Source organism: Cyrtonyx montezumae, unplaced genomic scaffold (assembly GCF_038088225.1).
Source record: "Cyrtonyx montezumae isolate F1298 unplaced genomic scaffold, pur_monq_1.0 scaffold_4, whole genome shotgun sequence".
NCBI classification, from domain to species: Eukaryota; Metazoa; Chordata; class Aves; order Galliformes; family Odontophoridae; genus Cyrtonyx; species Cyrtonyx montezumae.
The window spans coordinates 15,388,489-15,405,454 of NW_027072045.1; the positions used below are offsets into that span (position 1 = coordinate 15,388,489).

Below are 16,966 nucleotides of genomic sequence, written 5' to 3' on the forward strand. Positions count from 1 at the left end.
TTTGTCTTTGTCATCTTCTTCTCAGTTGGTTATTCTTAACAAGAATCCTGGACAATTTCACTTCTTAATCCCATGGCAGTGGTGTTTGCATCACACAGTCTTGTGGTAGCAGGCTTCTGTGGCTGTAATTCAGAGGCTGTTGGTGACAAGCCCTGCATCCTCTAGTTCATGGCATAAGGCAGACTGCCAGTGAAAAGGCACTTAATGGCAGTGCTGTTAAATCCTTTCCTTTGGAGCCCATCTCCCTCTCTGCATGGATTTATTCAAAAGGGGAATTTCTACTCTTGCCTGGAATCGCAGAGGCAGAGTGGGTTTCTGCGTGTGGAGCTGGTTACTCCTCACTGAGCCCAGCTATGGGGCTTGCCAGCTTACCACAAAACCATGTAAGGCAGTAAGCTAACCTTAGTTTTCTAAAAACAACAGAATGAAATGCATTCTCTGTCTTGTCAGACTATCCCAAAGGAGCTGTTGGACACATGGTTCATACTGAGAAAGGCATTCTGGCGGTCGGAAAAAATAAAGTTTTGATTCCTCCTCTTTGGAACAAAACGTTCTGCTGGGGATTTGATGACTTCACCTGCTGCTTTGGCAACTATGGGTCTGACAAGGTAAATTAAGAAAAAGTTTAAGTGTTTCAGAAGTGGATGTTATATTGTGGCCTTTGGTTTGTTTGGGGGCCATTTTCAGAGGCTGTTGAGGAAATGATTCTGGAGGGTGGTGAATACTTCTTTTGCAGTCAGATTTTTTGAGAAAAATCAAATTGGGTATTCCAGTGGAGTACAAAATCATTCTACCGCTGAAGGATGTGACAATTCCCCTCTAAATGATCTCAAGCTTTCCTTCTAGTGATGGTGAATGAAGGAGAAACCTCATTTCATAGGTTGTAAGGACAAAACAAGGTCTCCTGGCCTCTGCTTAGAAATTTCATTTTGCAGAAATTTCTGCTGGAATGTAGCTAGGACCATCTGTCAATTCCCCTCTGGCTTCCAAACTTAGCCCAGTGCATTCATTCAATGTAATAATGTCTCCTATTCTAGGAAGTTAACACTTGCTTCTTCTGTTAAAAATCAAGAGGCTGTGTCATCACACTGCTGGGCTAGGGCACTGGGCAGATTCAGTTTTTCTCTGCTACAAATACACTAATTTGGGGTGTGTTTGGGCCAACATTATGATGTGCTAAGACACTCATGTTAGCTTGGATACTAAAACAGCAGAATATGTTATTCAGCTTGAATATCGCTGCATGCCACACTGTTATGTTTTTACAGACATATCCACAGTCACTGGATATGGGAGGAAAAAAAAGATTTGTTTTGCTTTCTGTGCCCTATAAAATAAATAAATTCCAATATTAGTTGTGGCAGCAACAACTGTAGCTTTGTTCTTAATTGTCATTGGATGTTTGCACGTTATCACTATATGGTAGCAGAATGAACTTGCTTGAGGCCAAGTAGGAAGTCTGTAATGCGAGGGGTTGGAACTCTGGTGTTCTAAGATGCTGAGTTAATAGATAAAGCAAATTCACTTGTAAAGTGAATCATCACTACTAGCTATGAAGTTTTGCCACTGATGAATGCAGCATGCAGATTCTTGTTTTCATAAAAATCTGTACCAGCAGAGGTGACCCACTGTCACTTTCAGCACTGTTGAAAAGTACTGCCCACTGCCTGACTGTGCTGACATTCACTGTTTGGTCTCCATAAATGTTCAGCAAGCATTATGACTGTAAATGGGTACATATTATTTCTCACATAGGAATTGAGTTCCAGTCTTTCACTTCATACACACTTCCATTTTACACACCGTTCTGTCAGATTGCTTGTCATCTGTCACATGGCACCAAAATGTAACGGGGATATTGGTGGGAAGATTCATCCTCTACTGCCATTCCACCAGCATCCACATCTTACATCATGGGCTAAACAGGAAGTGTTACTTTTGGAGGAGCCCTTGTACATAATTTTCAGTTGTGCTGTCTGCTGTCATCAGAGATGTGGGATAAGATGAGCTTTTCTTTTTGGGTTTAAAGAAAGGGAGGCTGAGTTCTGAAAATGAAATCTGTCATTTAATAAATGCATGATACCACCAGATGTGTATTTGTCTGACAACTGCTTTCTCATACAGAATATGACTACATTTGAGTGCATGGCAGACTGGGGAAAGTGCCTCTGTGCTGTGTGTCCTTCAGCAACTACTATAGTCACATCTGGAACGAGCTCAGTTGTGTGTGTCTGGGAACTTTCTTTGGTCAAGGACAAAGTGAAACATCTAAACTTGAGACAGGTGAGAGACTTTTTAGTTAAAGAAACTTAATAAAAAACAAAGCATAAGTTTCTTTCCATCTGCCGATTAGAAAAGGAAATGTGCTACAGTGAAACAGAAGAGTGAAAAAAAAAAAGGTGATAGTCACCAATATAATGTGAAAATCTGCAGTGAGGTCAGGAGCTGGTTATATGCTCTATACCCATACTTGATAGTTATAGATTGTGCTTGCTTGCTGTTTTATTTATTTATTTATTTGCTTTGATAGCATTTCCAAAGCTTATGATGATAAAAAGAAACAGCAGTAAAGAATCTCCTGTCTTCAGAAGTAGTACTGCTAGAGCAGTGGAAAGGATTTCCAGAACACTCTGTGAACTTAGCTGATGGAGGTGAACACTTGATTAGGCAATATCCTTGATATTTCTCTCCCACAATTTGAATTCAGAGCTCACTTCATGAGGTAGAAGTGGATCCCTACAATGATATAGTTTGTGACCTCACTGTCCACAGTCATTTGATGCTTGTTGATTTAGAGCTCATCTGTAGTCACTCAGTGGCAATATAAATGCAGTTCTATTTGCAAAAGCAAATTCTCATGCAAGATTTGTACAATTAGCTATGATGAATGCTCAGCTTCATAAGAAAATCTAGAGTACTGTCATACCTGAAAGGCAGCTTATAACATCTTTTCCCTAAGGATTCAAGAAGACCTCTGTCATTCTCACCTGAATTAATAAAGGGTACATTGAGCAAGTAGGTCTCTGCGTGTTAGATGCTTGGGAGTATCTGGAGGCATATTCAGGAGAGGTTTCAGTGCTTTTTCTTTGTGTCAAAGACTTTTTATTTGTCATTAAATAATATGAAAACATTAATGCCTGTTGGGAGGCCAGAGAAGCTTCAAGACCTTCATATATCTGAAATACTGGGATGTTGAAATTAGAAAGGAAACAGTTTAGAGTGGCTTTTTTTTTCCTGAGTTTTGTGTTTACCTCTTAGAAGAAATAAAAAATAGGAGACAAGCTCTTTAGTTATGACCTTTTAATCAGCCTGCTTAGTATTTTAAGACAGGAGATGGACGTATAAATGGGAGAAATAGCAGTAGAGAAAATGCAAGCAGTAGTCTTCATGACCATGAAAGTAATACCAATCTGGGGATCTGTTTAAGTTTCAAGCAGCTCATTGAAGAGACTGTCTTCTTTCTTCAGTATAATGCCTTTCTCTTTTGTTAAAATTCAAAATCAGCTTTGCTGATGTGTTCCACTTTGATTAATCTGATATTGCCCATTAGTCCAACCGGTGGCATGAGGTCATACAGTGACAAATGCTGTATCTATTTTTTTCCTTCTCTTTACTTTCAGAGGTTTTGTTTTTCTGATGACTGGCATAGATGTAAACTTGTACTCTGGTTCTAAATGACTTCTAGTGAATTACATGCTGCTTTCATGTTATTGAGTGTTTCATGGTGGCTGGTGTTTTGGGGTTTTTTTTGCTGAGCAAAAAAGTGGTATCATCTTTCCCAAGAGAGCGAGCTTTGCTTAAGTAAAGCTGATGTGCTATAAAGTGGATGCTATTCACTTATCAGTTGTCTCATGGGACTGACACATTCTGATTTGCAATGTAGTAAAGTGCAGAAACTATATTTCACCATAAAAAGTCACTTTTTCCTCTCGAGCAGGGGCTGCTGTCACAGTTTTGTGGAACACTAAAGGTTGAGCGTAATAGCTTTGGTATTGATCCGTGCAATTTACCAGTTCCCTCAGTATTCACAAGCACAGCAATCCAGCCCCCAGTACTTCTGGGCAAAATGAATGACCTGGCTGGGAGATGCCCTCGGGCAAGCTGCAATGTGTCTGCTGTGCAAACTGGCTGCGGAGGTATTGAACATAGCTGTGGAGTAGCTGTGCCCATGTCATTTAGTTAAGCTAGATGACCAGGGCCTGATTTAATTTTCATGGACTTGAGAATTCTTGTAGTGAAGCTGGTCCTCTTTTTTTGTTTGTTGATATTTGTGAATGTACTGTGGAGACAGGCCCCTCAGTTTTTCCCCAAAGTCTTCACAGGGGAATAACGAGATGTTAGAGAAGCTATAGCACTTGACTGTTTTTTACATTAATACATACTGAAGCATTTGTATATTGAAGCAGAGATTTTTAACTGAGCTCAAATCTATTACTCTCTTCCACACTTAACTTGCATTTAAAACATTTCATCACCAAGCAGGAGGTCTTTCTGGGTTAAAATGAAAAAATCTCGATTAAAATTTGCATAGAAGCATAGGTTGTCTGGCAATATGGATGCTGTCACAGTAGGTATGCTTCACTCCTTCCTTCAGAGGAAGGAGGGGAAATTTGGAGTCTCTGAGCTTGCCCTATCCCAGCCCTTTCTGCAGTGGTCTTGTTTAGTTCTTGGGCACAGATGTGAGGTTATAAAAGAGACTGTTCTAGAGCCACAGAGTTTACTGCAGAGGACCTCTAAGGACCACTGTTGGAGAGGAGACCCCATTTTTGTCACTGTTTTAAATTGGTGGTTCTCTTCAGTGGAATACATCACAAACTGAATTTCATCCCTTGCAACTGCAAAATAAATTTTGTAGGTCATAGACTGCTACAGTTCAGCTGTACTGGTGGGTTAATGTTTGAACGCTGTTGTCCTAATAACCTTGTCAACTGACAGCATGTGCTAGCCAGCAAGAGTTCAGTCTAACAGTCACAGACTGGAGAAGAGTATGAAATGTGTTTCAAAAAATCATTTGAGATATGTGGCTCTCTGGCACAGACCCTGAAGATTTGGTAATTATGTCACATAGAGAAAGTCAGCAGGATATATGCAGTTACTGTTAAAACCAACAATAAAACTGGTGGGTCTGATTTTTCACAGTATGGCAGTTAATAATTGAACCCTAAAAGTCTTTTTAGGAAACTCATGAAAGTCTTTCTCTGTTGCTCTGCAGAATTTAGTGTCATTGGTGATTATGCAGCAGAAAATGCTGCTGTCACTTGAGAATGCTGCATTACACAGTTATCATCAGAGTATTTCTGTCTATGACTTCTGTAACATTAAATTGCCTAAAATGTAACTCACTTATGTTATATTATTAAATTGTTTTAAATTAAACCAGGTATTCTGTATTACTCTGAAACCTAGAAAGCAAAAGAATCTATGCTGATAATGATTAATGTGAGAGGAATTAGCGTGTGGTTTTCTGAAGCAAAAATGATCCTATAATTGTTGTTTTTATTCTGAACTGAAATTGGAAAAAAAAAAAAAAGAACAGAAAGGAAAGATGGGAAGGTCACTGGCACTTGATAACTTTTCAAAATTTAGAAATCAAGTCCAAATTCTACTTGCTTAAAACAGTCTTGACTGAAATAAAAGGTAATAATTTGTTCCTGCACACAAACCACTCTGGTAGAATCTGAAATGCAATACAGGGCTCAATTGTTCCATGTGGGTTACTGTGCAACTTAGAGAAAGTCATTTAATCTCCTTGGAGACTCAACATTCCTGAACTGCAAGTTGTGGACAAGAATAATTCTGCAAGGTCCTTTGTGATTTTCACTTTATACCATTTTCAGATCTCCAAAGTGTGACTGGGTTGTTTGTTCTTGCTAAGTAAATGACAGTAGGACTGTGGTTCAGAGACCCTCTTATTGGTTACTTTTTCCCTACTAGGCTTTGTATGGGCACTCTCAGGCAGTAACCTGCCTTGCTGCGTCTGTGACCTACAGCATCATTGTGAGTGGATCTGATGACAGAACCTGCATCATTTGGGACCTGAACCATCTGACGTACATAACCCAGCTTCCTGCCCACGGGGCAAGTCTCTCTTCTGTTGCCATCAACAATTCAACAGTAAGATCTTCATTTATCATCTTTCTTCTGATGCATCCATGAACATTTCATGATAACTTAATGGGTACTCTTCCTAACAGAAAAACATCCTGAGTCTGATACATTGATCTTTTTTATTTTCCTTCTATTGAGATTGCTAATAGTGTTCTTAATGATGAGAGGGGAGCACTAAAAGCAACGTCTTAGACTGAGTAGCTTAAGCAGAAGCATCTTTGGATAGGTAGGCAGCAGTATTAAAACTCTTTTAGTTTGCCGAGCGTGAAGTATTGGCTCACCCGTACCCTTGTTGCTTCCATTATTCCATTAATTTCTCCTGACATTCGTGCAATAGGCCTGGGTCAGCTATTACATGTTTGACCTCAGTCCAGCACCTCAGCTGAAAACTTTCGTACACCCTTGTAGTGACAGTGTTGTTGTTTTTTTTGTTTTCTCTCCTGTCAGCTGAGGAGTGTGCTGCTGATAACAGTGGTTGGATTTGTATTTACCAGCAGTGGAAAAAATCCTACTGTGGTCTGGGCCTGGCTGATACTGTGTGCATGCTGATAGGAAAATATTCTGTATTGGTTTTTAACTATAAACACTCTTAGTGTGATTCTTTTTCCAACCTTCTACCTTACAAGAACACTGCTTGTACATTTGTTTTTTATATCTTTTCTAGTCTACTAGAGAAGAGATGCAGCTACTTGGGCAATTGGGGTTGCATCTAGCACTGTAACTTGTACCAAGAAAGGCAAAACTAAATTAATAGCAGTAAGACTAAGTAGACATTCTCTACTTAACCTGTGTCATATTAGAGCTCTACTAATCGTACAGTCTATAGGCTAATGGTTGAGGATATAATTTTATTAGTCTGTTCAGTGTCAGCTCAGCTCTCAGCCCCAGGGGTTGTGGCTAATGTTACATGGCTGTTGGCTTTGTCCAGCCAACTCACAATACCTGGTGATCCCTTGAGAAGGCTGCTAAAATTGCACCAAGCATTCAGAAACAATTGGGTGGGCTGGCAAAAAAACAAACATGGCCTTCAGACCTCAGGAGAGTTACAGGAGTCCTCTCCGTCTTGCACACAAACTCACCTTTAACAGTAGCTGTTTTGGCTGGTGTCTCTTTCTGAACTGTCCAAAAAATGAGATGCTTTATGCCAGGAGCACTGTGGTGGAGCCCTCCAGATTGCTGGACAGAACAGTTAAACTGATTGGACAATAGCCTGCAGAAAGGTTCATTTAAAAGTGAGCGACCTTGGGAAATAGTTTGAGACTTCAGGCAGAAATAGAGGGAAGGGGTCCACATTAGAGATTAAAATAGACCCTAGCAGAGCAGGATGTTTCATTTTGAAACATATTTTTGTTTATTTATTTATGTAGTATAACATGAAGATAGAAACACTGTTTCCATTCCATTAAATTAAATGTTTTCAGATGACACAAAATTATGGTTTTAGGAATGAGGGTTTTTTTTCCCTGAACGATTCAGAATGTTTTGAAACAAAGATTAGTAGGAAACAGATTTTTGAATTTCACATAATCTTCTGTGAAATAAGAACTCTGTACACTCTGTGACTAAAACTAACTGTCGGGCTTTCTATTTGCTTTAACATCTGGAAGCTCCATTTATGGATCTAAGCCTCATAGTGTTTGTGTTGAATAGGCACAAAAACAAACAAAAGCTGTCTCAAAAAGTTTTAACTCCAGTGGAATTGTAAAAGTTAGTTTTAAATCCCTCATCTACATCTGAAAAACACCATAGATCATTACCAAGTGCACAAATACTGTGTACTCTCACTCTGATTAGCTGAAATTTAATCTCTTTAACTATTGGTATCAAATATTCTGTCTTTGTTTTAACTTCAGAATTGTGCCCTCCAGTTTGAAAAGATCCATCCCCAAATCAGTCAGAGGTGAAGTACAGTCTGGTAACCTGGGCAATCTGATCTAGTTGCAGGAGAGCTGGACTAGATGACTTTTAAAGGTCCCTTCCAACTCCAAGGATTCTATGATTCTAGTTGATTTAAACCAGATGTGCACTGCTAGCTTTAAGGGCACACTAGCCATTCCCCAAATCAGTGACTTCGATGCTATTCTATTAAGTGGTTCTTACTATGCATCAAAATAATGCTTACTAGTGAAAAGTTTGAGTGGAATTTCAGTTAATATATTTATTAACTGATAAGGATATTTAAAACTACAGCATTGGCTTTTGGATTTCTAAGTTACTTGCTCCAAGGGATTGCATGTGTAATTGCACTTTATGTAAAGTCACTGGTATGAATATGAATCTTCACTCAATGAGCAGGAGTGATTTGGTTGCAAAGGATGTTTCCTGCATTGAAAGTGCAGCTCACTGAATGCTGAGCTGGCCATTGCTAGAATGCGAAGCAGTCTAAAAATGCGATGACAATAAGCTCCCTGTGAGGGGCAGAGGAAGATTGTGAAATCACCAAAGGCTTCACAGCTTAGGAGGTAAACACTGTGTCCTTAGTTAAGAGAACTTTTCTTTATGTATCAGTGAAATTTAAAAGCTCTAGTTCTGGTCTAGAACCTGCACTAGGTACTGTCTGTGTACAGTCTCTATCCCTGGCAGTAGCTGGGGATCAGTTGATCCTCAGCTGGGCTGAGCTGACTAAAAGGTGAAGGCAGAGCATAGCAGTTAACTTTCCATACTCTTTTCTGCCTTTACCTCTTTTTCCATGGTTCTTTGAATCCTTTGTTATGCTCAAAAACTGTCTTCCTTGATGGGCAAGAAAAGGATTCTTTTGATTGCCTGACATAAAGGTAACAGAGGTTGCAAAACATAAAAGGCAACATCCTGGTGCAGCTTGCTGTGTTGTAACTGCTCAGTCTGTAGGATGCCTGGTTGTGGTGTGTGCCCAGGACTGCAGTATTGAGAACCTCCTATGGTCGTTCCCTGCCCAATTAGAGGGAAATGGATTCAAAGCTGTGTTTGTGGTTGGTGTGAAACAAGACATTGCTTTTTTTCCTTATTTATTTATTTTGACACAGCTTCTGTGCATTTTTATTAACAATCAGGTCTAAGGTGGTTTTGGCAAGTCAAGAACACACAGCTGGACAAACAAATGTTGAGCTTGCCTATTTTACAAAGACTTAAAGGAAAGAGGCGTGGGAATAGTTTGAATAAAATGTGCTATGTAATTAAATGCTATAGCACCAGCAAGACTAGAGGAGGGTGCAAGTAGACACCATGGGTATAATGTTCTGTAGATGTTGAAAAAAGGAAAATTCATTCAAAACGTCATCCATGTTCTTTTATTTTATGAATGGTCATTGTTTTTCTAGTCCAATTTACTAAATGTTTTCTGCTGAATGCGTGTAGGCCTCCCCATTTTGAACCAAAAGTTTATTGCTGCTTTGCATCCTTTAAAATCCATTACCTCTGCTCTCCTGTGAGAAGGATGAGTGTAGGATCTTGAAAGCATTGCCTTTTGCTTTGTTACAGGGTGATATTGCCTCCTGTGCTGGATCCTACCTCCACCTGTGGACAGTCAATGGCCAGCCTGTTGTGAGCATTAACACCACCTGCAGCCCCAAAATCTGTATTGCTTGCTGCTGCTTTGCTGAAGTGATGGACTGGGATACACGCAGCATCATCATCACAGGAAGCACAGATGGAATGGTCAGGGTAGGTGGGCAGGGGTGAGAAAAGGGAATCCTAATTCAATGTAGACCTGAATGAAGGAACAGAGCTACTAAAAGTCCATGCCACTTTCTCAACAGGGCAGTATAGGGAAAAAGCTGAAAACTGGAGTACAAGATTTGCTTCTTACCAGTTTTTGTCCTCCTCGGTGAGGAGTCTGTCATTTGGGAAGAGTTTTGAAAATACACTTTTCATTCTGGAGTGTTTTTGAAGGCAAAAATGTTATTGCCTCTATGAAATATGTGTTTGTAGGATAAACAGTTCCTTGCAGGGAAAAATAGTGCCTGGCACTTCTGCAGCACTTGCTAATGAATGGCAGTGCATTGCCTGAAAATATCAGTATGCATTACCTTTGTTTCATAAATGGAGACGTTGAGGTGGTGGTGATGAAAGCACTGAGGTTCACTTTTGCATAAATCAGTACTACAGAACATTTCAGGATCTATAGTTTCTGCAAGTTGGTTCACAGCTTAGTTTACTATATCATGTTCTCAGGATCAGGAGTTCTCTTGTTTCTGCCTCCAGACAGATGGGAGAGCTTCCTGGGTGACTGGGATCATGGCTACCATCCCAGTTGGGAAGCCTTGCCACACTCCCTGCATACAGTTCTCCAGAGAGACACACTGTAACATAGTGGTGCTGGGAGGGAGAAACCTGCCAAGTCCAGCTCAGATTGATAGAAATCCAATTTTCACCCCTTACTAGAAAGAGAACAACCATGGAAGGTGGGAAGTCTCCTGTGTTTGTGCTGTTATAATCCATGGTTTTTTTTTCCTTTTTGCCTCTTTGCTGGCACAGTTGTGGAAGACTGAATACACCACCAGCCCGGGGCAAGCTGCTGGCTCGAGCTCACAGAGCAGCACTGTGGGAGAAGCAAGCAGCCCAGGTATGACACTGGTACAGCATGACTGTAACCAGCAACAGTAGTGGGTAGCTACTGTCCTTCCTTACAGAGACAGCACAGCCCTTAGCCACTAGGCTCATGGGAAAGTGTGACGTGGATGAAACTAAGGGGTTCTTTTCAAGTTCCATTGAGCTTGACAGACAGCTTTCTGCATAATCCTATGAAACTAATGAACTGTCATGGCTCCATAAATCCCATTTCCTCATCACATCTGCTGCTGATGTGTACTAATGTGTGCTGAGATGTCAAGGTGGATAGTTTGTCTTTGCTGCCTTAAATGAGGTCAGAGTTCCTCCAGACTGATTCCATACCCTACTGCATGGTGCAGTATAAGCAAGGCCATGCAAAGCTGAAGCCGATGCCCTGGAGTTCTTGCTGAGCCAAGATGAACAAGGTGATGGAGCTACAGCACTGTCTGGTATTAAAAACAACTCAAGCTCACTTCTCTGTTCTAACAAATACAGGAGCTGAAGCCTGCCAGGAAGCTTTAAAGGCATGTCCTAATAGCACAGCTTGCTTCTGTTCACAATGAATTTTATTAAAAAATAAAATTGTGTTGTTAACATATATAATTTACACCACTTATTTGCTCTGAACCTCATTAGACATTCTCTATTGCTTCAGTTTTAGGCACACGATTTACATAAAGGTAGTTGAAGATGTAACTCTGTATAAAAAGATATTATGCAGTAATTGGGCATTACCACTGAGATCTTCAGGAGTGCTGTTTGTGGAACTTGGCATCTGAAGTACTTAGATTGAGATGCAGAAATATTTATAGGTGCAGAGGCATATTGAAAATGCCAGACCAGATGCCCATCCTGTCTTTTGTCATGTCTCTGAGAGTAAGTAGAGCCAGATGGGAAGGATCAAGAAAACCAGAGATGCCAGATGTGAGTCTGCTTGCAGTAGCTGGCCTGGTTTGGTTTCGTTACAGTCTCTAATCAGAGATTGCTGCATGTCCAAGCACAGGTTTTAACACTTTCCAGAATCCTTGTAGCATTTAGCAGTCACTTTGCAGATTCTTCTTACGTGTAAAAACATCTAATTAATTTTAAGTGTTTTCTAAATTCTTATCCTTCACTTTCTGTGGTAGATATTTCCATGTCAGTTTCACTCAGGTACAATTCCATAGTTTTTGTCTGTCAGCAAACGGAGATTTTTGCTATTAAAAAAATTAAAAAGTAATCATCTTAAATAATTTTCTAAGCTATGACTTGAAAGCTGCCTATGGGAGCACAGCAAAATACTCCTGTTTGTGCTTTTTTAACAGAGGGTTGTAAAAGAAGGTATGCATTAACCAGGCATGTCTTGGTGTGTATACACACACACACCTGTTCTAGCATGAGTGTAAGGAAGTGTGTTCTCAGAAGCATGCAGAAACTGCATTCCTTATTGAAGACCTGAAGTGTAATCAGTGCTGTGACATTTTCCCTTCAAGTATCCAGATGATTTCAGAATTTTTAAATGACCAAGTATTCCCACATCTCATTCTGTGCATTAAAGAAAATAAAATTAATACAAAACACAAGTCATTAAAAAGACTGAAGTAACTATGATTGAATTATGTTGTTAGGTCTGTGTATGTATGTGTGTGTATGTGAAATGTTCTCAGCATTTAATTATTGGTTCTGTTATGAGCAAATTTAGATAAGTTGATAATAACAGGGCTTTATGTAATTTCTTTTTACTAGGCAATTATGAGCTGTATTATATCCTGGCTGCAAGGTATTGTGGGGCATCTTATTAAGCATAGAGCCAGTGAAAACTGATGAACAATTTTGCTGAACTAGGCATGCAATTTAGAAAGCAATAATACACAAATCCAATTTAGCACACAATTGATACAGCCACACGTCAGCACATGTAACTATCATAGCCACAAATTAAATTGGGATGGGCCTATTTTGCAACAGCACAGTCTGGGATTGAATATATTTGTTCTCAACAACTTGCTGACTGTAAATAATAACAATCCCTTCCATGCTGCCCCCCAGACGCTTTTTAAATATTTATTTTTTAAACCACACAACAGGTAACAGGTGTAGAAAACGTCTTGTTCTCTTACGGGAGCTGAATCCCAGCCTTGCCTTGACTGGAAAGCCAAGTAAGAGCAGCCCAGCGGTGACAGCACTCGCAGTGTCCAGGTACAGTCCTGTCCTTTGCATTGTAGCATATGGCCGGCAGAGGGCAATGCGTCAGCCCCTGTCCTGAATTCTCATGTTATTTTATTCTGAAGTTTGTGTTTTGTTTGTTTTGCTTGTGGGTTTGGGGTTTTTTTTGGTTTGTTTGTTTTTGTTTTTTTTTTTTTTTTTTTGTGTGTGTGTATGTGTGTGTTTTATGTTTGTTTTTAAATTTCATTTGAATTACTCTTTGCCAAATGCAGTCATTTTAGGAACTGGCATGGCTAGCAACGTTACATGAAGGGTGATGGGACAGGCAGTGGTGGGAGAAGGTACAGCTCAGAAGGAGCAGCAGCTTTGGAGTTAAATAGTTGGAGAGATTAGTGAATGCAATGCTCTGTCTGTACCACAGAAAAAAACACTGTCCACTGGCATTCCTGGAGGTGCTATCTCCTTAAAGAAATGTCATCTGGAAGTTTTTGGCTAAAGGATAATTTTGCAGTTAAACTCATCTTGCACAGACAGCAGTTTTTTAGTTTACTCAATCCCTGTCCTGCAGTGTCATCTATCTGTAATATTTATCGCTATCTTCTACCCCATTATGTTGTAACTTTCAGTAAAACAGCTGCTTTCTTAATCTCCAGAAGTGCTGGCATCTTGAAAGTTTAAATGATCCCTATATTCTCTATACTGAGAGCTAGCTCACTTCATATGATACTTATATGTTTGGAAAGTGGGAAAGTATTGATGACTCTACATGCAGCAGATATGCTGGTAAGCCTGCGTGCTGGTAAGCATCCAATATGCTGGTAAGCCTGAATTCTGAAGCTGCCTGGGAGGTTTAGTTAACAATTACAGATTCTTGGGATCAGAGGAGGTTGAAAGTGCCTGATCCAGCTGGATGATTACAAATAACCATCTGAAGTTCTGGAAAATTTGGATCCATTTCTCAGTTCAGTCTTCTTTCTAGTCTAGATCATTGTTTTCAATTTTAACGTGCTACCTTGACTGTCACATTCTCTTAATTCTGCATATAGAGGAGGAAGTCTTATCTTATTTGCATCTTACTCTATAACATTTTTTTCTCTCTTTTTCAAGAAATTCCTCCAAGCTTGTTGTTGGCGATGACTGGGGAAGAATCTGCTGCTGGTCTGTGGATGGGTAGGAAGAACTAGTCACAAACTCATGTTTTCAGCCTTCTGAATGGAGAGAAAAGTGCCATTCAGAGCATGAAAGAGTCAGAAACATCAGAAACATATGGCTGGGGACTGAATCTCAGAGAAATTGTTGGACTGTGTGTGCAGTCAGCTCTCATTCAAATCATAAAATGGACTACAAAGCTGTGGGAAAGACTCTGACAGACATACACTTAGACAATGAGAATTCATAGTATTTGTCTTTGAAAAACTTCTGTATTTTTAATGCTATTTTAACTACTGAATTTGGCATTGTTCTTTCTAGTTTTCAAATAATGACTTGCAAATAAAGTAGTCTTGATTTGTGCTCAAGAGCAATGTAGCTTAGTAAAAGGAACCAGTTCTAATTTTACTCTCATGAGATCCAAAAATACTGAATCTACAAACTGATGTTACCTGAATTTGTAGTAGAATCTTTGTTCTTACCAACATACAAATATGTTAATGTGTTCCTGCTATTTCTCCTCCCTGAATTTGCGTGAAGAAAATGTGTGCCTTCAGAGAAGCTATTTTGTTTGTAAAGTGAAGATAAGAACTCCTAGATCCTAGACTGACAGCAGTGCCTTTATCCAACAGAGCTGTAAATATGTTACGGAGCAGTCTTTATTTTGAAATTAATGATTTTTTTTTCTTTTCATGGTGATCTCATACATCTGTTCAACATTTTTTCTTTATTTTCCTCTCTTGCCTTCTTCATTGGATATGATGTGATGCTATCTTGACTGTATCAGAATCAGGATTTACCTTTATAATCACTCTGTGTGGTAGAAGTGGATTTTTATAAGAAAGCCGAGGCCATAATATAATAAATACAAATTCGATTTATGTTCCCAGTTGAAATGGAGAAAGTGTGAAAAATCAAGCTCGTTAACAATTTGAGGGAGCTATACTGGTGATAATTACTACTTTCCCCTTACTTCTTCTGCCTATCTCTGATACAGAAGTTTTATTTCTTGGCTTATGAAAGGAAGGCCTGAGAAATTAGGCAGAGTGGCTTCCTGAACATCACAGATTAGATCAGCGTGGAGCCTGGATGAATAAGGACACTGTGTCCGTGAAGATCCATGTGTTCATACCACCAAACACCCTTGGACAGCCAGAGCCACAAGAATTCCTTGATTTCCACTGCTCTGACTGCTTAGCATTGCAGGAGTGAAACCCTACGTGTAGTGTGCTGAACAGCCAGAGACAATGGAATGTGAAGAGCTGCTATATTTCAAAATCTTGGTGCTCAGAAACTTGCAGGTATCATTAGGAGGAATCTGGAGTAGATCTTACTAATCTTGCTTAACTACACCATCTTTTGCCTTCCTGTAGGGTACTGCTTTGTTTATGGCCTGTCTTCTGAATAATATTGAACGAGCAAGATTTCCTATGGCAAAAAACTTCCTGGCTTAAAGAGTGCTGAGACAGACCCCTTTCCCCATGCTTTGCCTAATCTCCATCATGGGTGAGGTAACTGTCTGCCAGCTCATGATGCAGACATACAAGGAAGACTGCATTATTTCTACACAGATGACCTCCCTGGGTATCTTTCCTAACCTCCAAGAGCATGACTTGATGACTCCAATATGAACTTCTCTGTGTTTGGTGGAAACCTATGCAGCAAGCCTGCCAAAATTCACCAGTTTTTTTTAATCAGAGTTACCCAATGGTTATTCCTAGATTTTCTGAGGACTGGAGAAAGATCAATTGTCATAGAATTCAACAATTAAGTACACTCTTTTTTCAGTTTTCTCTCTCTCCTCGCATGCCTTAAAAGTGAGCTGAGATTTGGCTACACAGCAAGATTTGGGCTCATTTTGATAACTGAAACTAGCCCTTTTGCAAGTACCTTCCTCTGTATTTGTGCTCAGCCCTTGTGTATTTGGTAAATGATGAAAGGTACCTGAAAGTCTGTCAGCTCTGGATATGAAAATAGCTTTCATTGAAGCATAGACAGTGCTGTGTGCTTTCTGTCTCACAGCCCTCAGGAGCAGTAGTGGTGCTTGCTCTGGACATCCTGTGATACATTTTCTGTAATACCTAATGGGATGTAGGGGTGGAAGATCTGGAATATGCTTTGAAAAATAAAGAGATAGAGCAACTCCACAGCAAATGCTTTCAGCATAACTCCGTTGCTGCTGTAAGTGGCATGATGCAGACATCATTAGAATGTTGTAATTATATTAGAAGCAACTTTTGCAAGGGGTAAGTAGCTCAGGGTGAGAATTACCTTTAAAAGAAATCCAACACTATTAAGATACAAAATACAAAATGAAGGTATAGTCTTAACTCTGCCCTTTAGGTAAACCAAGAAGCAGAATATAGAACAGCACAACATTTACGTGACATTAAAAACCAGTTTAATCTAATTGGAGACCGTGAAACCTAAAATGCCTCAATTGGACTTACTTGGTTATTGCACAGACCGTGATGCCTACTTGTTTGGGAGTAGGAGTGTTATAAATGCTACAGTGAGCATTAAGTAGTGTCTGATTTCTGTTGCTTTCTACTGGCTAATAAATGCTAGCAAAGCAGTATTTGCAGGGCTGCCTGTGCAATGCAAAAGTACACTACAAAAAGGTATTTGCTCAAATATTATTTTTTTAAAATCCGTGGAAACCTATCTGTAATTCCCACAGGGAAACTTCACGTGATCGTCACTGTGTGCTAGTGCTTCCATGTTCTTTTCATCCATGGATCTCAAAATTTGTTACAAGAGAAATTGGTAAGCATATCATCTTGTTCAAGAGCTCATATCCTTGTCACAAGGGGAGAATCTGAGAGCCATAGGAGCTAAAATAATTAGCAGTAATATGCTAATGTCTTATGGGAGTCTGGAATCCAGAACCAAGTGAATTTCAGGAGTACACTGGGATCTTGGCAACCAGCATTAGCATTTGCTGCAGTGAATGCTGAGCAAATGTCTGTCTTGCAATGGGAACAGCCGAGCCTGTGTTCAGTGGTCACCTGGGTTTCAAGCACAAGGGTCTTGCTGG

The 16,966-nt window shown here is 39.8% G+C and overlaps 1 protein-coding gene across 2 annotated transcripts in view; it reads left to right on the forward strand.

Moving 5' to 3' along the window:
• Window positions 1-16,543, forward strand: part of WDFY4 (WDFY family member 4) — a 116,774-nt gene extending 100,231 nt beyond the window's left edge. For both annotated transcript variants that reach the window (XM_065746149.1, XM_065746148.1), the window contains exons 58-64: window positions 451-608; window positions 2,125-2,283; window positions 5,935-6,114; window positions 9,565-9,747; window positions 10,561-10,648; window positions 12,702-12,813; window positions 13,888-16,543. In XM_065746149.1, coding sequence (XP_065602221.1) covers window positions 451-608; window positions 2,125-2,283; window positions 5,935-6,114; window positions 9,565-9,747; window positions 10,561-10,648; window positions 12,702-12,813; window positions 13,888-13,954 — 947 coding nt within the window. In that variant the 3' untranslated portion in view covers window positions 13,955-16,543. The remainder of the gene's footprint in view (window positions 1-450; window positions 609-2,124; window positions 2,284-5,934; window positions 6,115-9,564; window positions 9,748-10,560; window positions 10,649-12,701; window positions 12,814-13,887) is intronic.
• Window positions 16,544-16,966: the final 423 nt, after the last annotated feature.